This window comes from Sycon ciliatum, chromosome 6 (assembly GCF_964019385.1).
Source record: "Sycon ciliatum chromosome 6, ocSycCili1.1, whole genome shotgun sequence".
Classification (NCBI taxonomy): domain Eukaryota; kingdom Metazoa; phylum Porifera; class Calcarea; order Leucosolenida; family Sycettidae; genus Sycon; species Sycon ciliatum.
In genome coordinates this window covers 21,753,335-21,781,259 of record NC_088648.1, presented here as the reverse complement: position 1 = coordinate 21,781,259, position 27,925 = coordinate 21,753,335, and the positions used below count along the sequence as shown (strand labels likewise).

Here is a 27,925-nt window from a genome sequence, read left to right as displayed (position 1 = left end):
ATCAGCTAATATTACCGTACTGTACCGTCGTACACGACTAACGGGTAATCGTTTGCTAACGGGTCAGCAGCTAAACAAACGGGTACACGGGTACCCGGATCACCCCTTTCACCCCTACTCTGTTCTCAGTCCTTGCTTGCTTCCATACCTCACTCGTTATCCGGTTCACATCTGGCTGCGGCCAACTACCCTTCACTTTGTGTGTTGTCGCTATTGCTGTCTATGTCTCTGTGTATGCCAGTATATGTGGAGCGAGAAATTACCAATCTGCAAACTGTATATGCTGATGCACTAGAGACAGGTTCAATGTATTGCTTACCAACTTGGCCGTCCGCCCGTGTCACGTGACCCTGGTACTTCTCTGCCTCATCTGCACAGTCCTTCGTGTCATCAATGATGATAGTGTTGGACACCAAGTGGTCGATTTCAGTCAATGCCGCTTGCCGTTTTTCTGAGCAAGACCAAAGCAAGAAAATAAAAATTCCATGGATCGGGTGAGACTCAGCTAGAGGCCTAGCTTTCCGCATCCGTAGGAACGCTACCACCCTTCAAGGACAAAGCAGAACCGGAATGATAAAAACTGAAAGCAAATTTCTAGTGGACAGTTGCACAGGGTCAAAATCACCTTGCACTCCAGTTTATATGCGAGTCATGACTTAGTGCACATGAAGTACTTCCTCCGCGTCATCAAAATTGTCGCTTCCAAGAGCGATTTTTCGAATACATTTTGTCCACTCGAAGGGCAAAGAAATCAGCTAGAAATTGAGGCAGAGCATTGTCGACGGACCAAGCTTTAGTTAGTGGCCCCCCGCTTTGCTGCACTTGCAGCTAAGGTCGACGTCTTCATCAGAGTTTGAGGCAGACCCTTCAGCACTCAACAATACGCTGAACAAGATGCGCGGTCAAATTCAGGTCAAGAAACTTCGTTTTCAAGTGATCCATGCCTACAGGTGGCAGGCGATGAAGGCAAGCTAGCATTTTTCAAGTACACTGTAACGACCTTTCAGCGGGATAGGGTAAGCAGTTCCACACCTTCTTTCCTGGGCAAGCGCTTTGCTGATTTTGTTGGTGTTTTCAGACCTGCTACCTTCACAGCAACATGCGCCACAAGTAGCGCATTTTAGGAATTTGAGACCGCTTTGTTCTTGCCATCGTCAACTTCAGCATTTCGTATTCAGGAGAGATACCAGGATTCTTATACCTGAACTTGCAGTCTTGATACATGCCCACGCGAACGATGTGGGACGGCACGAACTCCAGAAAACGAAATGCGCTCTGGGGCGGAATAGTGCGGAGCGCGATGAATTTGCTTCGTGCGGAAGAGAGCTCCGACAAAGTCTGAGACCACCACGGCTTCAGTGACAAGTAGACATTGCGCAGGAAGGGTCGCACCAGTGTTCGAACACACAAGAAAACAGCGATTCCGACAGTCTGACTAAGACGAGCCAAGTCTCAAATATTGCGATGTGCGAAGCGACAATTTTAATAACGCGGAGGAAGTACTTGCAACATACAAGAGCAATGAGAGAGCAAAACCTACTCTAAGTGTTTGCAAGTGGGAAACGCAATCAATGGCACATTGCACATACAGCTACGTGTAAGAAAACAAAACAAAACAAAGTAAATTATCGAGTCCGTTCCCGAAGGGAACTCACCACGGCCGCTAACACCCGGTAAACCCTAGCGGCAGATGCACCGCGTAACGGTGGAGGTGAGTGGATAAGTCTTGCAACCACTGGCAGAAGTGCCGAGAAATCCCATTATATAATAGAAGCATCCATGTACCCTTGTGCCTGACCACAAGTTCCCAGTAGACTGTAGGTAGCAGCACGGCTGGAAAAACCACTTCCACAGCTACGTGTAGATTAAATAAAAAATTCCTTTTTCCGCAATAACTTTGGCTCGAGATCCGAAATCAAACAAGACATCAGTAGATACTAGCCCCGTGCCTACCATCTTCCATGTTCTGCATCCTCAGCAGGTCTACGCTCTTAGGTGAAGTTGGCTGTGGTACGTGAATGGGTTTCTTTCCCTTGTCGAGGACGGTCTGCGACGTGCGCATTCGTGCCACATTCTTGGCAGTGTGGACCACCCGTTGACGTTCCGGTGCTGAGAACTCTTTCATCAGGTCTACTACTTTATTGCAGTCTTTCTTGCACTCTGGCGAAACTGAAGACCACACACGCATGCACCACCAAACATACCGGTAGAAAGACAAAAAAATCAGTTGTTAATATGCTTGGCAAAGACCTGCAGCTTCTTCGGCAGAATGTACAAGACCACAAGACATGGCTACGTCTTGATATCGAGGTTGTTAATAGGCACCCAAAGTGCATTTGTCGCATGCCTTAAATCTACATTTGTATACACTTTCATACCTAGGTATGTCATTGTCCCGATTTCAGGTTTCCAAAGGTAGGCAGGTACGCATCCCACCCCAACAAATCCCAACACAGTCCCCTCACCAACTTCTCCTGCACAACATCTGCTAGGTTCCACATTTCACAAATAGAGTCACCTGAAGCCAGGGGAGTTTAGTGGCTTGCCCAAGGTGGCATTGAGGCTGGAACACCAGGGTCCTCGCTTCTTCTTTTCCAGCCATGAACGGTTTCCCCAGAACGTCACCAAAGTACTAATGGTATCTAACAGTCCTTGCTGGACATGTAATACAATTCTGTGAGTGTCTCTGAGTCACCTGACTGATAAGGTTTGTACTTACCTGCAACAAAGGTATCCACTGACTGCATGTCATCTAGGAACTTTGAAAAGTTTGCTTCAGGTTCGGTGCTACGCACAATACTACAGAAGGTGTGGAAAGTCTCAGCTGTACCCCTGCTCAGCATATCTAGCAGTCGGTCATTGTGTTTGGCAGAATCATCTTCTACTCCCATCAATTCCTTCTTCTGCGGATCGGTGAGCAGCCCTTCGGCAAGGCATTCCGTGCGGATTGTGCCACAGCTGAGCGCTGCTTTGAGGTGTGGGATCCACTTCCGGAACACCTGGCCTGACCATGGACCTGTGTTGCCTGCTTGACCCTGCAAAGTCAACACACGTATAGGCATACACACAATGAAGTGACCATGAAATATCTTCTGGCTGCGAGTTGAATGGTGTTTATTCGACGAAGCTTCAGCAGAAGCAACAACAACAACAACATAAGAATTCAAAAAATAACAACAACAACAACAACATCAACAACAACAACAACAGCAACAGCAACAGCAACAGCAACAGCAACAACAACAGCAACAGCAACAGCAACAACAGCAGCAGCAGCAGCAGCAGCAGCAGCAGCAGCAACAACAGCAGCAGCAGCAGCAGCAGCAGCAGCAACAACAACAACAACAACAACAACAACAACAACAACAACAACAACAGCAACAACAACAAACCCTACATTCCCACTCAAATCAGCCCACATCCGCCGAAAGACAATGAATTCACCCTACTAGAAAGGTGTTTGGTTGAGTTGGGTAACTCTGCTCTTCTTCCTCGCTCACCGGAGGAATTGTAGTCTCCTACTGGGGAGCAGTTTTCATTGGACATTTGTGACGGGACGATGCGACGGGTATCAATGGTACGAGCTGATGAACGAACGCTTTACGGAGGAAAAGAAAAATTTGCTGTCGAACTTTCAATGTGCGGGGCCTCATGTCGGTCTTCGAGAGGAACTCCTTGTGTCGAGACCTCTCTTTCTACGGCATAGACGTCTGTGCCCTTCAAGAAACCAAGTTACCTGCAGGGCTTGACGAGCAGGGAAACGGCTAAAGAGGGAATGGAGCGGAGTGTTAGAGCACGCGGACGGCCAGTGTCATTGTGGAGTCGCGACTTGCAGCTGTTCTGCTTGTTAGTCACCCGGAGCTCCGTCAACGCGGGCATGGAGCTAATGCGAGCGCGTGGCCGAGGTTGCGCTGACTGGTTGGCGGCGGCTAGCCGAGCTCGACAACTTGTACTACGACCTCAGTAACGGAGCTGCCACCCAACACCTGAAACGCAACGGCTGCAGAATCTTGGAATGTTCGAGTCTGCCTTCTTCGTTCTGCCAATGTGTCATGCAAGTAATGTCTTCTCCCTGAATGTTCGGAACGTTTTGCAAATTGTCTGTACATGTGAAAATGGGTTGCCCATCTTGTGTAGCTTTCCACTACGTGGTTCGCGGCTGTAGTTATTATGGTGGGAGATCTGCGCCAAGCCAATACTGGATTGCTCAATAGTAGACGCTCTGCAGAGCATGGTGAGATCTATGCATGAGGGTCTGTGCATTGTGATATTCCGACAGATCCTGAAACAGTCTAATTCAGGAAATAGCACTATCATTATCACTCAGGCTGCAATAGACATATTCTTAAATGACATATCTTCAATACCCATGAGCTACACTGTATATATTATGATATAATTATCATAATTATTATTATCATCGTTCTAGCTCATTTTTCCCCCATCATAGTCCTGTTGATCATGTTCAGCATAAGCGAAGTTGTGGATCATGCTTGCATGATTGACTCCAATGCGTAAATGCAAGTAATAATAAATAATAAGAAAGGTATTTGTGAAAAAAGTCACTTGAAGAGTTGTTTTGTTCTAAAACAAATCACGGACAACAATAACACTTTTAGAACCTATGGTCTTCGGGGAGATCAATCGAACTATGCTGATCAAAGAAAGCTGCGATACGTCGTAAAAACTTGTTTTCCCAATGAATCACAACCTCGTGTCTGTGGCTCTTTGAACACCAGTCTATTATTTATTGAAATGAACAGCCTGGTGATCCTCACCACTTATGAATGCACCAGCAAATAATTGCACTGCAATATGATCATGAAAAAGCGCCTGGACCTGTTCAAAAGGGCAAACTATGATTCTGACATTACTGCCCTCACACCCAGTTCATTGTTGTAGCAGAGACCGTGGCCTTGACTTACTGATCTCAAGTGAGCACAGACGAGCAACGTTATTATGTGAGTGTGTATACTGCAGAACAATCAGTAATTTTAGGTGTATACAAATTTCGGTGTCAGGGCCCTGCCAGGTTTCAGGTGAAATGTAGAATTACAGTCCGTTTCAAAAAGATTTGCAATCCTGGCGATCGCCCGCGGAGTTTGGCGTCTTACCATATGAGCACTCGAGCGCTGCCTGGAAAACTCACTGTGAACTCGAAGAAATATTCCGCGCGACAGCAGGAAAAATGACAACTCACTCACGTTGATACAGTCATGTACGTCTGGTTTACAACAAAGGAGTTCTTCCTCGTATCGATAATGGAGTCAGAGAGGACATGTCGAAACGAAAGTGTTGTAAATGTTGACGAGCGGCATGTGTCCCAATCCGTTTTGTGACCAAAATAGTTCCCTTGAGCTGCGATGCAATTTACTCACCGTGTGACGAAGACGACATCGACACGGACTCATTCCCAAGGCCATGACTTGGCAAAGCTATCCGTGTGACTTCGACGACATTTTGAGAAAAGCAGACGCTTGTGAACGCTGATAGAAGACGGCGTTGACTGCTAAATTCAAATATATTGGCGATCTTGAAATACTAAAATAAATCTCAAAAAGCTACAGCGCGATGACTTCCATATTCACTCATACCATTGCAGTGTTGTGGGTGTGTTCACATGGCGTGAGCCAGTCAAGTGTCAGTCAGTTCGGCAGGAAGCGCGACCTCCAACAACAAGTCGTTTGGTGCAGCCATCTTCTTTGTCTTGTATCAGCTTGATCACCAAAACAATAAAAAAGAAGTTTGACTTAAGGATAGGTTGGGATTTGAACTCACAACTTCATGGTCAGCAGACAGCATTCATAACCACAAGGCCAAAAAGGAAAGGATAAATCGTGGGTTTTGATAAAAAAATCGATACTGGCTTCCTGGGCAAATTGTAAACCATGGGAAAAGGCCGGAAACCTGGCCGAAATTCTAACTCCTTAACGGCTGGTCCAATAGATGATATGCCAAATAAGCGCTCGAAAAGTTGAGAGGGCATGCGATTGATGCGCCCAGGCTTAGCTTGTCAAGTGCACGGGATGTGCAAAGTACACGGATTTTAGGCTTGTTGCGCGCTTACGCGATCAGGTGCTGCACGTGCATGAATGGAATGCATGCAGTTCCACTGTTACCGCATTTTAGCATTCCGTCGGAGAAAATTTTCGGATAGAGAAAAGGAACTCTGACACCTTTGTGCTTAGTTTGCTTTCAATTTTTCATTTTGATACCCGGATACGGCAGCAAGAAATAGTACACCAGCAATTGCTTCTCGTTTTGCGAACCCACCTGTGGGCGAAACGATTGCTAGATGGACTTTTGCTCAGCTGAAGACTTACGTGAGTGAGAGATACCGGTAGATGGAAAGCGAGATGATTTGTTGCAGAGGTAAGACCGAAAGATTTTATTTTATTCTCAACGCCCCAGAGCCTAGGACAGGGGACAATGATGGCAGTCGGCGCCGAGCAGCGAAAGGGCGATGAAAATCCGTTCCTCCTTCACTGGTCGCTACAGCAGCAAATACCTTGACACCATCTGCATCGGGAACAGAAGAAGCTGCTTCCCCGGTGAAGAAAAAAACAGACGCAGAATTTCCCGCCGAGGCCTGGACCCATCGCTCGGAGGATTAGCTATGTGGTGTTTCTGCTAGTGCTGTACTCCAGCATCTTCAGAATCGAGAAAGGTACCTAACGACACAGAAACCCGATGATTCGGGAATGAGTCCTTCTTCTCGCCATTCGTTTACAGTGTTGAGTGTTGCTTCCCAGAGCCAAATAATTCTGGACCGCAGAGATACTTTGTCAAGGCTAAGTGTTGGGCATCTCAAAAGAAGAAGGAGAGCTAAGTGTGTGCTACAGTGCTAAACTAGAGAAAAGCATGTACTCGAAGTGATGTCTGCATATTGCACTTGCACTGCAGCATTGCATGCTCCTTCCACCACATAGTCATTGTGGCATTGCTGCTGACCCTCAACTATTGTGAGATGAAAGGCATATGCAACCTAGCAACAACAGCAATGGGGCCCAAGGGCCAAGGAACGTAGTTATGAAAACCCCTTAACCACCTGGGCATACTGACACTGGCAACATTGATTTGCCTTTGTACTGGGAAATCCCGCCTTCCTTATCCCACATCACAGAGAAGGTGCTCCTAACAGAGGCAATAGCAATAGAGCGCCGTACCCAACAGCAGATTGGCAGCGGCATATGGCATAGGCTGAGAAGCAAGACCCTGACTGCTTCGCGGTTTCACCTCATCCCTCACCCGAGTGAGATCACAGCGTTTCTTCCGTCATTGCTCCAGGCAACCAGTTTCTCATGTGCTTTCGCTATTAGTCAGGGCCAGTACAAATAGGAGTTGTTCTATTTGTATTGTATTAATTTTATTATTTTCCTAGGGCAATCCCTGCAGACAATACGCCTTTTTACAGGGTGCTCGAGGTAAGTGGGTAAAACAAAGTTGAATGAAAAACCGAGGCTGCATACTACGCCATTACGTATTGCTAAGGAGGTTACGTAGAAGGTTGTTATAACATAACAGCCTTCTACGCAGCCTCTGCGGCATGACGAAGGAGGCTGCCTAGCAGCACCCCGATGGAAGAAACCTCCAGCTATCAGAGACCAGGTACCTGTATGTTTTGCAAAGAGAAGCCATGTCGTGAAGAAGCATTAGGTAGGGCTAAGGCGAGGGTGTATCCCCTGGTCAAGGCTTCCGTAGCCAGCGTAGGGTGAATATTTGACCTAAAAACAAAGGAAACTCTGCAAAGAGGGGGCTGTGGCGGCCATGCACACATTTATAAAACCTTGGCAAGGCAAAAAGAAGGCGAAATTATTATTATAAGGTTATAATGGATGGCGACTGGAATATTTTGTTGAATATTTTGTGGCGGTGACAAATGGTGGCTGCTGGGTAGCCAAATGTTATCATAACAAATATCTTGAAACTCCGCTTGAAGCGTCGAATGAGTGTGTTGTGCAAGGTTACTGATATGATGCCTTGTCTTTGAATCTGGATACTAGAACTCCAAACATGCGACTGTTAGTCATTTCGCTCAATCTTGCTACTTTATTCTTGCAGTCACCCAGATTGCATTGAATACTGTCGAATGCTTCCTCCAGCGTAGGGGCAGTATGCCTGGGATATCACTAGGTATGAGTCGTATGTCTTCAGGCAGCTCCTGTGCAGTAGCTCGCGACACGAGGCAGAGCGACGCCGGTTAGCATCAGCCGCTGTTGTCTTGATGGACCAGATTGAAAACTCCAGATACAAAATGTTTTACCAGTCTTGCTCTGGCGATTTTCTCCCCTTGTACGTAATCTTCTGGCAAGAAATGGTCAGATCACATCACTGTAGTGTCACCTTTTTTTTACTCTCCTTCTCTTTCCTCCCTTCGAATAGCAACAGTCCATTTCCTTCACAGTTCAGGATGATGGAAATTCATGGAAAAGACGAATACCATTTGCTGGGGCCGGGGAGTAACGCCCGTCACCAGTACATCCTGGAACACAGCAATGGTCATGGTTGGTCGGCATCCGAAACAAGACAGCGAAAAATCACTCCAGCCGCTATAAAGCAAGCAAAACTGTTTCTTCTATCCAGATTTACAGCTTTAATTTTTCAGTAATCTCAAAGCCGAAGGAAGTGCTAAAACTAGTAAAGGTGGAACTGCATGCATTCCATTCATGCACATGCAGCACCTGATCACATAAGCACGCGACAAGCCTAAAATCCGTGTACTTTGCACATCCCGTGCACTTGACAAGCTAAGCCTGGGATCATCAATCGCATGCCCTCTCAACTTTTCGAGGGCTTATTTGGCATATCATCTATTGTTCCGAAATCTTCACAGAACAATTTGCCGTGTCCTAACAAGCCATTCTATGTACTTTGTTGTCCAAATTTCCCTTATCTTCATACTTTTTAAGACCCAAACCTGATTGTAAATCTTTTTGAAACAGACTATAGGTGACGAGCTTTCCCTTCACGTACAGTATGCACTCTACGTGTGTAGTGCCTTTTAGGTGTTATCTAATTTTAATTTAGGTACCTGCTTTCTCTACCGAAATCACTGAAATCAAAGTTACATCCTGACCGACAATAAGGTGTCTATAGTAAATCGGCCCCCTCTCAAGGGTGACTGTGAACGGCCACCCAGGTTCGAAACCTCGGGAGATATAGGGTTAGAGTTGCCTGTGCCGTCTCCCCACAGCCTATAACCCCCTTGGTCACATGACACAGGATGTGCACCAAGAGTATATGAAACCCAGAGTATGCAGAGTGTGACTATTTTTCTGCATGGATGTCTATCACGGTGAAGTTCTGCGATTACGTCATAGTTGGTGCAGATAAGCGGCAGCAAGTGGCGTTGTGCGAAAAACCCATATCTCTCGCATGTCCCCATCAAAACATGTGCGGCTCGGAGTAACAGAAATTTCAAAGTTCCGGGAAGTTCCCGGTCCCGGACGGCCCGGAAAAACAAGGTATGAGTGTACAGTTGTTTTCATGGATCTGATCATCAACTCACCACCCTAGAAAAACGCAAGGAGTGTGGATTGATGTCGATTCTACTCTGTGCAGACTTCAGTTTTCCATTATATCAATATAACATATTTGCCAGAGTATAGAGTGCACTTTGGAGGAATTACTCCTGGCCCCAAATCGCTGGTGCGCACAATGCTCCGAATATGAAATTAAAAAAATGAACATGATTGTACTTCGAAAAGTAGTGCAATGCATCAAACTGCTACGAAGTGTGCCGCCTCTGACCCTGCATAAGCCACCCGAATGCACTTTTTTATGACAATGGTCGCACTATCGTTCTGTCTTTATGATTAATAATGCTTTCAAATCTAAGCTGCACATTACACTCCGGATATACCTTGAATTGCCAGAACATTACTTAAAATGGGGGTGTGCGTTATACTCCGGCAAATACGGTAAGTAAACACACACTGCGACTCCTGTCACTTATATATAATTTTATATCTCTTACCAGAGAGTTGGGCTGCGGAGGCGTAGCTGAATCTCCTGTTGCATTCTTGGCGATCGACAAGCCTCCAGTAGTAGGCAGGGCAATGGGCTTGGCAGCTAAGCCCTCTGTTGGCAGTGCTGACCGCTGGACTTGCTGCACAGCTATGGCTGGGCTCCTGGCCAAGCTAGCTGCCCTGGCACCAGTGATGGCTATTTGGCGCGGTTTGGGCTTTGGGGCTTGATCCGAGGGCAGTCTGACTGCTTCGTACCTATCCGATTCAAAGCCAGATGCTAGTGTAGAGACACTAGCAGACCTGAAAGGAGCAGCTTGTCTAGGTTTCGGAGAGGGCTTGGGATCAGCTAGGGCAGATGTCGCTGCCTGAGTGCCCATTGATTGGTTACCGCCAGCGGCTAGTCGTGTGTGGTCACAGAGCGGTGGTCGTGAAGGAGACACAGGATCAGAAGTCACTACCGGCTGCACTCTGTGAACCGTAGTGGGATCCTTAGTTTCCACTGTTCTTGCTGTGTTGTGGGGAGTGGCGGGCTTTGGGCGAGTAGGAGGCTGGGGGGCTAGACTAGGTTTTGAAGGTTGAGTTCCAGCCAGTTTCTGTTCCTGGCCGGCTGAATTGAAGGCCGCTATTATTGCAGAGATGCCGGTGGGCTTGGGGGGAGATGCGTGAGTAGCCCGGTGTTTAACAGCAGGCTTTGGTTTGGGTGCTATGGCTGGCGGAGACCGAGTTGCTTGGCTGGGTGAAGGTGGTGGGTTCCCGGTGAACCGGGCTGGTTGACGTCGAGTTACTCTATTTGCTGCATCTTCATTGCCTGTGTTCGAGAGGACACAGAGAACAGTACATAGCCGAATCATTTCACAGCCTCGCAAAATGCCTCCTTGCATGCATACACCATGTACCAGGGGCGTCACCGGACCCCTTCACAGGGGGGTGCACAGGAATTTTGCACAGGAAAACACGAAAAAGTTCGCTGATAGCAGGCCCGTCGCACCGACTTTGGAGGTGGGGCGGCCATGGGGTACGTGGGCTTTCCTCGGGGAAAAAATACAAAAATTGAAGCCAATGGCAAGCATTTCCAGGCATTTGGTGCCATTTCAGTGTAACTACAATGAAAGACTTTTTGATTCTGCAACAAGCCAAGAAGACGCTACGATCGGGGACAAGAATTCTTCATTATCCTCCCCCGGGAAAAAATTTCAAAAATTGAAGGCAATTGCAAGCACATTTTCAGGCATTTGCCATGATTCGGTGCCATTTCAGTGTAACAAGTGTAACTAGTCTACGAGTCGTACTGCCTTACTGGTCATGTACTTGCACTCGCTACATGCACTCACGCCGCGTCACGCAATCGCGGCAGCGCAGTACAACTAGTTTTAGTGCAATGGTATCTAACAGTCCTTGCTGGACATGTAATACAATTCTGTGAGTGTCTCTGAGTCACCTGACTGATAAGGTTTGTACTTACCTGCAACAAAGGTATCCACTGACTGCATGTCATCTAGGAACTTTGAAAAGTTTGCTTCAGGTTCGGTGCTACGCACAATACTACAGAAGGTGTGGAAAGTCTCAGCTGTACCCCTGCTCAGCATATCTAGCAGTCGGTCATTGTGTTTGGCAGAATCATCTTCTACTCCCATCAATTCCTTCTTCTGCGGATCGGTGAGCAGCCCTTCGGCAAGGCATTCCGTGCGGATTGTGCCACAGCTGAGCGCTGCTTTGAGGTGTGGGATCCACTTCCGGAACACCTGGCCTGACCATGGACCTGTGTTGCCTGCTTGACCCTGCAAAGTCAACACACGTATAGGCATACACACAATGAAGTGACCATGAAATATCTTCTGGCTGCGAGTTGAATGGTGTTTATTCGACGAAGCTTCAGCAGAAGCAACAACAACAACAACATAAGAATTCAAAAAATAACAACAACAACAACAACAACAACATCAACAACAGCAACAGCAACAGCAACAGCAACAACAACAGCAACAGCAACAGCAACAGCAACAGCAACAGCAACAGCAACAGCAACAGCAACAGCAACAGCAACAGCAGCAGCAGCAGCAGCAGCAGCAGCAGCAGCAGCAGCAACACCAACAACAGCAGCAGCAGCAGCAGCGGCAGCAGCAGCAGCAGCAGCAGCAGCAACAACAACAACAACAACAACAGCAACAACAACAAACCCTACATTCCCACTCAAATCAGCCCACATCCGCCGAAAGACAATGAATTCACCCTACTAGAAAGGTAATGTTTGGTTGAGTTGGGTAACTCCGCTCTTCTTCCTCGCTCACCGGAGGAATTGTAGTCTCCTAGCGCAACTGGGGAGCAGTTTTCATTGGACATTTGTGACGGGACGATGCGACGGGAATCAATGGTACGAGCTGATGAACAAACGCTTTACGGAGGAAAAGAAAAATTTGCTGTCGGAACTTTCAATGTGCGGGGCCTCATGTCGGCCTTCGAGAGGAACTCCTTGTGTCGAGACCTCTCTTTCTACGGCACAGACGTCTGTGCCCTTCAAGAAACCAAGTTACCTGCAGGGCTTGACGAGCAGGGAAACGGCTAAAGAGGGAATGGAGCGGAGTGTTAGAGCACGCGGACGGCCAGTGTCATTGTGGAGTCGCGACTTGCAGCTGTTCTGCTTGTTAGTCACCCGGAGCTCCGTCAACGCGGGCATGGAGCTAATGCGAGCGCGTGGCCGAGGTTGCGCTGACTGGTTGGCGGCGGCTAGCCGAGCTCGACAACTTGTACTACGACCTCAGTAACGGAGCTGCCACCCAACACCTGAAACGCAACGGCTGCAGAATCTTGGAATGTTCGAGTCTGCCTTCTTCGTTCTGCCAATGTGTCATGCAAGTAATGTCTTCTCCCTGAATGTTCGGAACGTTTTTGCAAATTGTCTGTACATGTGAAAATGGGTTGCCCATCTTGTGTAGCTTTCCACTACGTGGTTCGCGGCTGTAGTTATTATGGTGGGAGATCTGCGCCAAGCCAATACTGGATTGCTCAATAGTAGACGCTCTGCAGAGCATGGTGAGATCTATGCATGAGGGTCTGTGCATTGTGATATTCCGACAGATCCTGAAACAGTCAAATTCAGGAAATAGCACTATCATTATCACTCAGGCTGCAATAGACATATTCTTAAATGACATATCTTCAATACCCATGAGCTACACTGTATATATTATGATATAATTATCATAATTATTATTATCATCGTTCTAGCTCATTTTTCCCCCATCATAGTCCTGTTTATCATGTTCAGCATAAGCGAAGTTGTGGATCATGCTTGCATGATTGACTCCAATGCGTAAATGCAAGTAATAATAAATAATAAGAAAGGTATTTGTGAAAAAGTCACTTGAAGAGTTGTTTTGTTCTAAAACAAATCACGGACAACAATAACACTTTTAGAACCTATGGTCTTCGGGGAGATCAATCGAACTATGCTGATCAAAGACAGCTGCGATACGTCGTAAAAACTTGTTTTCCCAATGAATCACAACCTCGTGTCTGTGGCTCTTTGAACACCAGTCTATTATGTTAGGGATGTCAGCGAACGCACTGCGCAGGCCTCTGCGCATGCATTGCGTCATCGATTTTTTGAACGTGATCGCGGCCGACAGAGAAAACATGGCCGCGGTCTGTTTGCACCGCTGGGAGTCGTAAAATTACTGTTCTTCTGTCCCCGCGACGATTCAAATCATACGCGATACTCGAGGACCCACGAACACACCACGTTCTCCCCGGTCGATTTCTCTGAAAGTTTGCACATCGTGAAACACCAGTATGAGAGGTGTTCGGGCCAATTTTCAAGGAATTTCCCTGGTTGGATCGTTCCAAAATCGGACTTCCATTTCTCGTTCGCGGCCATTTCTTGCGCAATGGAAGCGCCCTGCCCTGGTGAGTAACCAGCATCGCGCTTGGTAGAGAGTTGCTGCAATCAGCTCCCTGATGTCTTCGCTGCCATTGTCAGAAGCGATGGACCATGAATTTGTTTGAGAGTCTCTGGATGCTACTATTACTCAGCCTAGTTTTCAGCCATTCCGTGCATCTTCTTCGCACGATTTATTTTGCAAAAAAATGAAAGTGTTCATGAGTTTTCTTGTCGGCCGCGCGTAGATGGGCCAGGCTGACCTGCGCAGATGGGCTGCGCAGTGCGTTCGCTGATATCCCTAATTATGTATTGAAATGAACAGCCTGGTGATCCTCACCACTTATGAATGCACCAGCAAATAATTGCACTGCAATATGATCATAAAAAAGCGCCTGGACCTGTTCAAAAGGGCAAACTATGATTCTGACATTACTGCCCTCACACCCAGTTCATTGTTGTAGCAGAGACCGTGGCCTTGACTTACTGATCTCAAGTGAGCACAGACGAGCAACGTTATTATGTGAGTGTGTATACTGCAGAACAATGAGTAATTTTAGGTGTATACAAATTTCGGTGTCAGGGCCCTGCCAGGTTTCAGGTGAAATGTAGAATTACAGTCCGTTTCAAAAAGATTTGCAATCCTGGCGATCGCCCGCGGAGTTTGGCGTCTTACCGTATGAGCACTCGAGCGCTGCCTGGAAAAACTCACTGTGAACTCGAAGAAATATTCCGCGCGACAGCAGGAAAAATGACAACTCACTCACGTTGATACAGTCATGTACGTCTGGTTTACAACAAAGGAGTTCTTCCTCGTATCGATAATGGAGTCAGAGAGGACATGTCGAAACGAAAGTGTTGTAAATGTTGACGAGCGGCATGTGTCCCAATCCGTTTTGTGACCAAAATAGTTCCCTTGAGCTGCGATGCAATTTACTCACCGTGTGACGAAAACGACATCGACACGGACTCATTCCCAAGGCCATGACTTGGCAAAGCTATCCGTGTGACTTCGACGACATTTTGAGAAAAGCAGACGCTTGTGAACGCTGATAGAAGACGGCGTTGACTGCTAAATTCAAATATATTGGCGATCTTGAAATACTAAAATAAATCTCAAAAAGCTACAGCGCGATGACTTCCATATTCACTCATACCATTGCAGTGTTGTGGGTGTGTTCACATGGCGTGAGCCAGTCAAGTGTCAGTCAGTTCGGCAGGAAGCGCGACCTCCAACAACAAGTCGTTTGGTGCAGCCATCTTCTTTGTCTTGTATCAGCTTGATCACCAAAACAATAAAAAAGAAGTTTGACTTGAGGATAGGTTGGGATTTGAACTCACAACTTCATGGTCAGCAGACAGCATTCATAACCACAAGGCCAAAAAGGAAAGGATAAATCGTGGGTTTTGATAAAAAAATCGATACTGGCTTCCTGGGCAAATTGTAAACCATGGGAAAAGGCCGGAAACCTGGCCGAAATTCTAACTCCTTAACGGCTGGTCCAATTGTTCCGAAATCTTCACAGAACAATTTGCCGTGTCCTAACAAGCCATTCTATGTACTTTGTTGTCCAAATTTCCCTTATCTTCATACTTTTTAAGACCCAAACCTGATTGTAAATCTTTTTGAAACAGACTATAGGTGACGAGCTTTCCCTTCACGTACAGTATGCACTCTACGTGTGTAGTCCCTTTTTGGTGTTATCTAATTTTAATTTAGGTACCTGGTTTCTCTACCGAAATCACTGAAATCAAAGTTACATCCTGACCGACAATAACGTGTTTATAGTAAATCGGCCCCCTCTCAAGGGTGACTGTGAACAGCCACCCAGGGTCGAAACCCAAGAGATATAGGGTTAGAGTTGCCTGTGCCGTCTCCCCACAGCCTACGACTCTCTTGATCACATGACACAGGATGTGCCCCAAGAGTACATGAAACCCAGAGTGTGCAGAGTGTGACTATTTTTCTGCATGGATGTCTATCACGGTGAAGTTCTGCGATTACGTCATAGTTGGTGCAGATAAGCGGCAGCAAGTGGCGTTGTGCGAAAAACCCATTAATTATCTCTCGCATGTCCCCATCAAAACATGTGCGGCTCGGAGTAACAGAAATTTCAAAGTTCCGGGAAGTTCCCGGTCCCGGACCGCCCGGAAAAACAAGGTATGAGTGTACAGTTGCTTTCATGGATCTGATCATCAACTCACCACCCTAGAAAAATGCAAGGAGTGTGGATTGATGTTGATTCTACTCTATGCAGACTTCAGTTTTCCATTATATCAATATAACATATTTGCCAGAGTATAGAGTGCACTTTGGAGGAATTACTCCTGGCCCCAAATCGCTGGTGCGCACAATGCTCCGAATATGAAATTAAAAAAATGAACATGATTGTACTTCGAAAAGTAGTGCAATGCATCAAACTGCTACGAAGTGTGCCGCCTCTGACTCTGCATAAGCCACCCGAATGCACTTGTTTATGACAATGGTAGCACTATCGTTCTGTCTTTATGATTAATAATGCTTTCAAATCTAAGCTGCACATTACACTCCGGATATACCTTGAATTGCCAGAACATTACTTAAAATGGGGGTGTGCGTTATACTCCGGCAAATACGGTAAGTAAACACACACTGCGACTCCTGTCACTTATATATAATTTTATATCTCTTACCAGAGAGTTGGGCTGCGGAGGCGTAGCTGAATCTCCTGTTGCATTCTTGGCGATCGACAAGCCTCCAGTCGTAGGCAGGGCAATGGGCTTGGCAGCTAAGCCCTCTGTTGGCAGTGCTGACCGCTGGACTTGCTGCACAGCTATGGCTGGGCTCCTGGCCAAGCTAGCTGCCCTGGCACCAGTGATGGCTATTTGGCGCGGTTTGGGCTTTGGGGCTTGATCCGAGGGCAGTCTGACTGCTTCGTACCTATCCGATTCAAAACCAGATGCTAGTGTAGAGACACTAGCAGACCTGAAAAGAGCAGCTTGTCTAGGTTTCGGAGAGGGCTTGGGATCAGCTAGGGCAGATGTCGCTGCCTGAGTGCCCATTGATTGGTTACCGCCAGCGGCTAGTCGTGTGTGGTCACAGAGCGGTGGTCGTGAAGGAGACACAGGATCAGAAGTCAGTACCGGCTGCACTCTGTGAACCGTAGTGGGATCCTTAGTTTCCACTGTTCTTGCTGTGTTGTGGGGAGTGGCGGGCTTTGGGCGAGTAGGAGGCTGGGGGGCTAGACTAGGTTTTGAAGGTTGAGTTCCAGCCAGTTTCTGTTCCTGGCCGGCTGAATTGAAGGCCGCTATCATTGCAGAGATGCCGGTGGGCTTGGGGGGAGATGCGTGAGTAGCCCGGTGTTTAACAGCAGGCTTTGGTTTGGGTGCTATGGCTGGCGGAGACCGAGTTGCTTGGCTGGGTGAAGGTGGTGGGTTCCCGGTGAACCGGGCTGGTTGACGTCGAGTTACTCTATTTGCTGCATCTTCATTGCCTGTGTTCGAGAGGACACAGAGAACAGTACATAGCCGAATCATTTCACAGCCTCGCAAAATGCCTCCTTGCATGCATACACCATGTACCAGGGGCGTCACCGGACCCCTTCACAGGGGGGTGCACAGGAATTTTGCACAGGAAAACACGAAAAAGTTCGCTGATAGCAGGCCCGTCGCACCGACTTTGGAGGTGGGGCGGCCATGGGGTACGTGGGCTTTCCTCGGGGAAAAAATACAAAAATTGAAGCCAATGGCAAGCATTTCCAGGCATTTGGTGCCATTTCAGTGTAACTACAATGAAAGACTTTTTGATTCTGCAACAAGCCAAGAAGACGCTACGATCGGGGACAAGAATTCTTCATTATCCTCCCCCGGGAAAAAATTTCAAAAATTGAAGGCAATTGCAAGCACATTTTCAGGCATTTGCCATGATTCGGTGCCATTTCAGTGTAACAAGTGTAACTAGTCTACGAGTCGTACTGCCTTACTGGTCATGTACTTGCACTCGCTACATGCACTCACGCCGCGTCACGCAATCGCGGCAGCGCAGTACAACTAGTTTTAGTGCATGCAGTTTATTAGTAGATTCTACCAGCATGCACTACACTTTTCATAACCAGGAGTTCGCAAAAAAACAAGGTCGAATTTTTTAGGGGGGTGCACGTGCCCCCCGTGCCCATCACGGGTGACGCCCCTGATGTACCATGGACAATGTATACGCCCGTCGCAAGAGAAGCACAGAAATCTGCAAATGCACTGCATGTGCACCCACAGATTTTCTCTTATAGCAACGATAGCAAACAAGATCTGAATGAGACAGATCAAGACTTGCGCCAGATAACTGTCTAATCCACACAACTGGCGAAGCCACGTGAATCGCCCACCAATGCACACCTGGTCTACACCACACGGAGTACATCGGCATAAAACGGCCAAGACAGTTACCTATGCACACACTACACTTGCTGGGGTAACCAGTATAGACAGCACGCTGCTTTGATAAAAGCAGACACTAGATGCACTGGTACCTAATGTCCTTGAAGTGAAATTGGAGTTACTTTACCAACCAGCCTCGGCTAAGGAGTACTGGGAACCCAGAGCCAACAGACATACCAACAACCTCAGCCATGAAAGCTATATAGTAACGACACACTGGATTGTGGAGCCGAAACTAGTGCTTTGGCAAGAAGGTAGCCTTCAAACAGGTTCATGCACACACACACACACACACACACACACACACACACACACACACACACACACACACACACACACACACTACTACTACTACTATGATACAGCTACCCTAAACGGGTCACGCCGCCCTCCACCCAAGCATGAGCACTATGAGGGGCAGTGGCAAATAAATAGAATCAGCTAGCAGAACTGGCAAAACAGATGAAACAATGGAGCAGAACGGACGACTGCTGTACTGTAACAACAACCTGACAGCTACAGTGCCAACGACTGAAAATGAACAGGAAGGAAAAAAAATTCAAAATTTCACGTCACGAAAAAACACTGTCCACGAAAGAATCCACCAAGCAAAAGGAGTGTGGGCATCCGAAATCCCACCAGGACTCCACTAGCAGTTCTTCCACGTTGACGATGTAAGCGGCAAGGCAAGGCCTCACAAATCCGACAGACTTCCACAACGCTTGACCAGTGCACTCATGACGACGAAAGATTGAAGTTTCAATTCCCACCATTCCGCCATCGGGACCTTCCTCTCCGCACTCGCTCGTCCACTCCACTGAAAACAACGAGTTGTTCCAGCACTCCACCAGCCAATCCGCAATTCCCACCACTGCATTCTTCGAGCTTGGATTCTTCATAGCACTCGAGGGACAGCTACTCCACTGCGAGTGGTGGACCACGGCCGACGCAGCAGTGACAATATCAAAGTAAATTGTCCTGCAAGCTACATCGCGATTCCGCGCTCCAATCATGCAGCACTACCTTGGCAGTGTGCGAGGGTGCTCCAGGGTCGACTCTGGCTACGCCAGAGTCGCCCTGGGCAGGCAGAAAACTTGGGAGAAAGCCAAGAACACGGAGCTCAGAAAGTGTAACCTGCTCCCAAGGAGCACACACACGCACACACACACACACACACACACACACACACACACACACATACACACACACACACACACACACACACACACACACACAAACACACACACACCGTGACAAGCACCTTTGCAAAATTTCAACGCAGGTTGGTGCCATCAATTTGCCCTGTACAGATATGTAGCAAAGCAACTCAAGGACATGCAGTATTGTCTGTACATGTACAGGCAGGTGTGTAGCTCCTCTATAGTCAGCATAGTCCGGTCACTACACCAGAAAATGGTCGTCATACCTACTACATAGTCTTAACAGGCAAAATGGCGGCTATGAGGTTGTCGGTGGTACATGGTCACTACACCACAGATGGTTGAGCTACACCCCCTATGTACAATTCTGTGAGTGTCTCTCAGTCACCTGACTGATAACAATTCTACTTACCTCCAACAAAGGTATCCACTGACTGCATGTCATCTAGGAACTTTGAAAAGTTTGCTTCAGGTTCGGTGCTACGCACAATACTACAGAAGGTGTGGAAAGTCTCAGCTGTACCCCTGCTCAGCATATCTAGCAGTCGGTCATTGTGTTTGGCCGAATCTTTTATCGCCATCAATTCCTTCTTCTGCGCATCGGAGATCAACCGCTTGGCACAGCATTCAACACGAATTGCATCGCAGCTGAGCGCTGTTTGGAGGCGTGGGATCCACTTGCGGAACATCTGGCTTGACCATGGCCATGTGTTGACCGCGTGGTTCTGCAATAACAACATACAGAGTGCATACAGTCGACCTTGGCGGATAATGCTCAGAAAAATTGGCAGATTCTGCTTGAAAAGCAGTGAAATTGGCAGAACCATACAAAACTTATGGCAGGCACTTCACCTTGCCTTGAATTCTGCTCCATTTCTTTATCCCCATACCAAACATGCATGAAAACGTCCACAAAAGTACCAAATTTTGAAGACAAAAATTCTGCCCGCAGTATCTGCCAAGGACTAGCATACCATGAGCTGAGAATCACAGAAGCTGCCAGTAAGGTACGACCAGGGAGTCGTAAAATACCGGTATTTAACAACTCCCTGGTTACGACCAGTACTTAGCAGCACACCCCGTGCCATGCAAGTTCTGTTTTTTTGTAAACTGCCAGAGATCTGTGCTGTGTTGATCAAGTGTTCATCGGGGGACGAGACAGCCCTGGCTAGCTGCCGATATACTCGTATGGGCTTATTGCTTGCGTTTGGCCACTGCCATTTCAGGGGCCTGGTCGGCTGAGGTAGGCCACATTGAAGCGTTACTGTTCGCTGAAGATAATCAATAATACCAGATGGCCCTTTACACGTATTGGCACAAGTTTTAACCATCCAATGATAGCATGGAGCGGGTACATGTGTGTGTGTGTGTGTGTGTGTGTGTGTGTGTGTGTGTGTGTGTGTGTATGTGTACGTGCATGTGTGTGTGTGTGTGTGTGTGTGTGTGTGTGTGTGTGTGTGTGTACGTGCATGCGTGTGTATATATTGTATGTGTGTGTTTGTGTGTGTGTGTGTGTGCACGTGCGTGTGATTGCATGTGCAAGTGTACGTGCGCATGCAAACATGTGTGTACCGTAATGTCGCGTGCATTAGCCGGGGCTTATATGCCTATAAGCCGGTGATGGAGTCAGGCTTGTACACAAGACAGGCTTATACACGAGACAGGCTTATATGACAAGCACCACTCAATGACCAGGCTTGTATGCGCAAACTGCTGACTTTTGGACGTCAAAACCAACATTTTCCAACTTCAAACAAGCAACTTGCCAAGGGACAAGACGGAAAATGCCATGGGAAAGGTAAGTTTGAAGCTTGAAGAGTGCTGCATGGCCGTCGAGCGCAGCTGGTGTTGATTTCCGCATCTTCCCACGTTTTCCGCGTGTGCAAGTGTACGGTACCATGCAAACATGAACATGTAAAAGGCGCGCTCACCAGTCTTGCGTAGTAGCCCGGCTTACGCACGCGACACGTGGCGCGTCTCGTGTACTGGCCCGGCTTATGCATGCGACAGGCTTGTACGCGAAAAGCTGTTGCAGATTTCATGCTTCTACACGAGACAGGCTTATGCACAAATCCGGCTTATGCACGCGACATTACGGTATGTGTGTGCACACTGTAAGATGTCTTTGAGACAACATTTTCAGAATTTGGCAAAGCAATGACGTATGGACAATTCATACCTCTGCTGTAGCCATGACTGCGACAAAAGAAACAGTCACGGACGTCGGTCACCATCTGTTGTACATATACACCCAACAAACCACACCAAAATAAACGTGGCACATCATGAGTGATGTAGAAATTGATAACATTCTTCAAGGGGAAGTTAAGGCTGAAACTAAAATATCACCAGTTGTAGTCTTCGGGGTGCTGAGTCGAATAGTCTTGGTCTGAGGAAGCTGAGACGTTCCCTTCCTGCTTTAATCCCAATCGAACTTGCGCACTTCCACCGAAACTGGGTGACCGCGATTGGCCCATATGTTGTAGTCTTTTGGCCGCTGAGTCGACTGGTTTTGGTCCGAAAAGGCTGCGATGCAGCGTTCGGCCCTTATTCCCAATCGAATATGCTTGAACAAGCGGTCACGTGCTCCTGCGTACACCAGTCACCTGGTCACCGTGCCTGCAGGGTACAACTTACTAGCCTGTTTGACCTTTTTGGGGTGCAGTCCTGTCACTCGAGTTGAACTCGAGTTGAACCTTGGTGCGAAACTTGTTGCCTGCTGGCGCTCTGACCAGGTGACTTGGGCACGCAGGAGCACGTGACCGCTTGTTCAACCATGTTCGATTAGGAATAAAGGAGGAGCGCTGCATCGCAGATTTCTTGGACCAAAACCAGTCGACTCAGCGTCCAAAAGACTACAACACATGGGCCAATCGCGGTCATTCGTGCTTTTATAAGAACGAAATGGCGCTTTTAGTGAAATTTTGCATACAAATCCCCATCTAGTAGGGCGCAGTCACCCAGTTTCGGTGGAAGTGCACGAGTTCGATTGGGCTTAACCCTTTAAGAGCCGCCCCATACTTGAATGCGTCGTAAACGACGCATTCAAATGCAAAACTTCAAAAGATCGTAACTCAGTCCAATCTCGCTCAAATCCAGTGATCGAAATATCCAGGGCGAAGAGAAATCTCTCACCTGTCGGGAGAAACAATCCGCGAAGCGCTGCGAGCAACGGTTCCTGAGATAAATCACTCGTAAGTTGAGCCGCGATCGCGGCAATTTCAAAAGCGCGCAGTGCGACTTTAGTATTGAGAATTTTGAGACTTTTCGTCAAGCTGGCTTACTCGAATTTGCACGGGTTTCACTGTTGATATTGTCAAGAGTACACAGCGAAAAAATTGGAACTCCACGATCGAGTAAAATGAAATATCTGGAGCGGGACGCAATTGGACGCATTTGGGGCATTTTTCGTACTGTCGCTGCGATCTAGCGCTGGATAGACGGTGTGCTGGCTATCATGATCGACCTCATTCTCTTCCTCTCGCGGAGACCTTTCCAGGAAGCCCTAGATTGTGAGGATTGAGTGAGTAGAACTGAAGCTATGATCCAAAGAACACGAAAAAATGCACAATTTTGAAAATTTCCTGTGGCTCTTAAAGGGTTAAAGTAGGAAGGGAGCGTCTCAGCTTCCTCGGACCACGACCATTCGACTCAGCACCCTGAAGACTACAACTGGTGAAATTTTGACTTCAGCCTTTTAAAAAGGGGAAGTCCGGTGAAAAATTTAAATTTCACAGTCCGGGGAGTTCGAGGCGCTGAGTAGATTAGTCTTTGTCCGAGGAGGCTGCGGCCTATGGTTCGTCAGATACGCCCAATCGAACATGTGCGAATTTGAGCGCGCATCACCCAGATCCAGGTGATGACGTCACAGCGTGCAGCCAGGTAGCCACACCATCTAGTTGTGTACAAAATGGCCATATTTGGAGCGCGTTCGATTGGGGAACCGTTTGTCGCAGCTTCTTCGGACCAAGACCATTCGATTCAGTGTTACAAACACTACGTACCCTGTGATTTTCAGCTCGGTAAACCTCGAGGTTATACCATATTTTAGCCGTTTCCGAGTTGGACTTTTTCCGTCGGCATGCACTGGCCTCTACGGCTCTAGCAATGCGCTGCGTGCATGCTAGATGTAGAGTAGTCAACAAACTCATCACACACGGAACTACTCCCGCACTGCCGTGCTGGGGTAGCTACAAGACTCAGAAAACTAGTCAACACACGGACTTGCTATGTGCTGTACTACACTCGTATCAGTGGTATCGTATCAGTCGTATTGTACAGTCATGTAGTTAAGTCAGAGAACGTGCGTTTCTCCTTGCCGGTGCCGGTGGATGTGCTTTGAGAAAGAAAATTTTAGTTTTCGGCTTCCGCCTCATTATTTTATGCTACAGCGATGAGTGCACAACCGTGGCAAGTGACAAAACAGCGAACAGCTCCCGGACCTAGAACTTTCAGATCCCGTAGCGTTGCGATCGAAGAGTCGCGCCAGTGGTTCAAAGAGCCTGCACTGTTCTCCAATTGAGTATTCCGAAATGTGCCAAGTTATTATTTCGCAACAAAACATCACCATGTGGCAGGCTACTGGAGTCTAGGCGAATCGGTATGGAACAACATTTAGAGCACTCGCATCAGTCTTCTCCATTTTGGCGACTCTGCTCTCCAGCGATCTGATAATTATATCAGCCTCGTCTGCCTGCTGCTTCTTCATCCGTCGGAAACTCAGTAGCGCTCACTCTTGACGGCCCGAGCGACCATTTCCTCAGTTGAATACCGTGGTTCTCAGCCCCAGGCCGAACTCATGAAGGTCAGCCATGGCTGCATCCTCACTGTCACAAGGATTTTACGTCTTCGGGGTCGCTTGCACCACCTACTATCGGTCGCCAAATCATTCAAAATAGCACTGACACTATTGCTTTCATGCACTCCTTTTGACCTAGCTGCATGCTATGACGCTGCGGAGGGTGTGGCGCGGCCGCATGACGTCATGGCACAGCCCCGAAACTCTGTTTTTTTCAAACGGAAATATCTCGAGAACGCTTTGTCGGAGACACGTGGGACCAACACCATTCGACTCAGCGCCCGAAACTCTACCGACCCTGAAATTTAAATTTTTCACCAGACTTCCCCTTTAACTTCCCCTTTCAGAATGGTTTCAGCGGGTGCAGATTCCAATTATTTTTTTTCACGGTTCGCGTGAGACTCGGCTGGAAGCCGGGTTTTCCGCATCCGTAGGAACGCCACCACCCTTCAAGGATCAAAGCGCAGATGCAGCTCCTAAAGCGGTGGGAGGTGAGTAGATCAGCTCACCAGCAAGTGGTCAAAGACCGAAAATCCCATTCACTGCATCCATGTTTTCCTCGTGCCAGCAGATTCCAAAGAAACCCTAAAATATAAAAAGCGCTTCACACTTTTTTTTCAGTGGAGGCAAGGTTCCAAGAGTGTGCACTGAACATTGACAAGAGTGCATCACCCCCAAGAGTAGGCAGCTCCCGTATACAGTTTTGTCCCAACAGAATTTCAAGTTGACGGCATTGTTTTGATGCAATGCTCCTCTTGCCAGAATGATTTACGGCGTTTGTACAGCTTATCAAACCATCAAACATTTTTCCTTGTGCTATTTTGTACTACATGTAGCTAAAGTCCAGGATATGTTTGATAGTCCGCGCACATTGCATCATAATATGCCATCGAATACCCGACCGAATGGCCGTTTTCGTTTGGGGATTTCATGTAAGGTTTCTCGTAGCCACGTGGCGCTTCTTTGGAAATGATTTGTTCCATTTTGAATGTTTTGCCTTTGGAATGTTTCTTCACGCCCCGTGCGTTCATTTCGCCCCAAACCTGGCCATGCAGAGGAGGAAGACGAGGCAGCAGGCGCTAGGCCCGTAAATTACTGCCTGGAAGATATTATTTTGGCCAAAGCTTGCTGTTGGCGTTTTCGATTTCTTGGATACGACAGCTCTTGGCTAAAACGGGACCTTGGACGGTCTTTCTTGGACATCAACATGGGACGTACCACATTAGGCGTGGTGGTCATGGACGTATCGCCATCGCTTTCAGCCGGACTCTTCTGCTGCCTGAAACCAATGGCGAAAGTAAAAACTTCATCGCAGCGGCAGCTACTGGTCTGCTGAAAGTGCGAACACAAATAATTACTTCGCCAATCCTCTTGTGCACTTGCAATTTTCAATGCGACCAAAACGATTCGCTTGTCAGTTCTTTTGTCCAGGCGTACTCCACAACGAGGAAAATAAAATTTGTGAAGGCAAGAGGCAAGATACGAATCTCGACTCGCTTGAGGCAAGCCGCCAAGAGAACGACGACTTTTGTGACGAAATGCCTTCGTTGCGTTTGTTTTGAGTGCGACATGTTCATCTTCCTCGGACACGACACAAAGTTTTGAGCCACGTGTCACGATTACTATGGGAACAGCATAGATGTATGCTTGGTTCCGTGATGTCCTATCTAGGACATCTCCAGGACTGATGTACTGTCGTGGACATGGAAATCCGGTCGGACGTCTAGCGGCCCCAGGGCACTGGCCATGCAGCCGTGGGTAAGCGGAACGTGCATTACTAGTATGCGATGCAGCGCAGCGCGCTGGTCGCACCGTACGTGCTGAGGGCGCCGGCCCCGGTCCATCGACTGGATTTCCATGTCCACTACAGTACATGCACTATCACACAGTGACAAGGTTTCACATGGTAGATCTACAGCTTGTATGGTGTTTTGAGTTTCAGACGCCCTTCCGTGCAAACGACCGTGATTACGTGCCCGAATAAACGAGTGGGTGTAACCATGCTCTATTTATTTATTATTTCGGCCAGTCGGCTACCACACTTCTTTGTTCCTCTTGGAGGCTAGACAAGGGGAAGTAGCCATGTTAGGGGCGTGAGCCAGCCTTTCGGCATCGGGACTGGAGTTACAGCTGGCTCGACTCGACTCTACTGAGTGAAGAGAAGCCACACCTATTCACCTATTCACCTATTCACCTATTCACCTATTCACCTATTCACCTATTCACCTATTCACCTGTTCACCGCACTTTACTGAATGTACTCGCAATCGCAGTACACAAGCAAAATAGTTATTTAGTAGAATGAGCCATGCATACCCGTTACCGGTGCACTGCGGCCACTTCAGGAAACGAGAACGAACAACAATACCCAAGAACCGAACAACACTGGCCAACCACTTACCCAGAATCACTGGAACACCATGACAAACGGGGACGATGAACGTCCAGCGACGAGCGCTCCTGCAGGCTGCAGCCAGGAGTCACGGTTTGCTTGAATCCTGGACACGACTTTGAACGTCGTAGGCGGATAGGCTGTAGCAGTTTTCGACGTCGTGACGGTATAGAGCAGTCGAATGGAGCCTCCGAGCCAGTAGGAAACTTCAATGAAACCCTTTGGCCAACACACAGATTCTTACACAGCCTGCACCCAAACAAACTTTGACACGAAGCAGCAGACGGCTAAACTAACTGTAACACCACCTCGCTGCCAACAACAACTCGTCTACAGGCTGCCTGTACTGGCTGTAGCATGAAAAACTGAAGAAACTACAGCTAGTGCTGCAGTGAAAATATTTCACCACGAAGCTCCAGTGCGGAAATGGTGCTCGTTTCGCCGAGGTGAGCTACTAATTACAAAAATTATAATTAATTAATTTATACCGCGTAGGTCTACTGCAGCAGCAGCAACAGCTAGCATGCAGTGCGTGACTCCGTGATCGTGAGGCCTGAGGGCGGCCCTGGCCGGTACGGGTGGGTAGATCTACGATACGGGTCCGTGTCACGTTTTGTGGATGACATGCCTGTTAATAGTGTTATGTTTGCTATAGTATAGTGTATAACGGTAATACAACCTCTGTCCGCAGAACTGCATGTCCTGACAGTCATTGTTAGAGTTGGGGGCCAGTTGTGTAATATTAGTTTGAGTTCGCAAAACGAACGGACTGAACACATGTCCAATGACAAGGAAGCCAATGAGGTCCAAGTAACCCAGGCATATGGGAAAGTACTTGGAAAGGTGACACAGATCGTGACCACTGGTGACGGCACCACAGCCCAAGAGCATGACACAAGGAAAAGTCTGGAACGAGGAAGTCGAAGACGGTAAGAGACCTCGGCTTGCACAACTCATTCCTCCCCGGCCCGCCCCCATTGAAATAAAACACTTGCATGCGATTGATGAGGATACAGTTCTTCTATGCCAGGATAGGAGATTGAAGGTCACAAAGACGAAATGTATCTACCGTTAACGCGTTCGGTGCTGCACCCAGTGCCCGCAGTGCCCGCAGTGTCAGGGCGCGGTCCTGGGACACAGTTGCTCAGCTGCTCTACCTTTCCCTTCTCTGTCCCTCTCCCCCTCCCCCTCCCCCTCCCCCTCCCCCTCCCCCTCCCCCTCCCCCTCCCCCTCCCCCTCCCTCCCTCCCTCCCTCCCTCCCTCCCTCCCTCCCTCCCTCCCTCCCTCCCTCCCTCCCTCCCTCCCTCCCTCCCTCCCTCCCTC

At 48.0% G+C, this 27,925-nt stretch overlaps 1 protein-coding gene and 1 long non-coding RNA gene across 2 annotated transcripts in view; both read right to left on the bottom strand.

Moving 5' to 3' along the window:
• Nucleotides 1-17,725, bottom strand: part of LOC135819686 (uncharacterized) — a 28,505-nt gene extending 10,780 nt beyond the window's left edge. The window contains exons 1-6 of the mRNA XM_065332940.1: nt 16,516-17,725; nt 11,431-11,746; nt 9,977-10,776; nt 2,720-3,035; nt 1,954-2,169; nt 320-451 (exon numbers count right to left, since the gene is read on the bottom strand). Coding sequence (XP_065189012.1) covers nt 320-451; nt 1,954-2,169; nt 2,720-3,035; nt 9,977-10,776; nt 11,431-11,746; nt 16,516-17,388 — 2,653 coding nt within the window. The 5' untranslated portion in view covers nt 17,389-17,725. The remainder of the gene's footprint in view (nt 1-319; nt 452-1,953; nt 2,170-2,719; nt 3,036-9,976; nt 10,777-11,430; nt 11,747-16,515) is intronic.
• Nucleotides 17,726-19,784: 2,059 nt separating this feature from the next.
• On the bottom strand, nt 19,785-27,000 carry LOC135819691 (uncharacterized). Its single transcript, XR_010553963.1, has 3 exons — nt 26,612-27,000; nt 21,592-21,646; nt 19,785-20,137 (listed from the first exon to the last, which is right to left on the bottom strand). It is a non-coding gene; the product is annotated as an uncharacterized LOC135819691 (long non-coding RNA).
• Between the last annotated feature and the right edge of the window lie 925 nt (nt 27,001-27,925).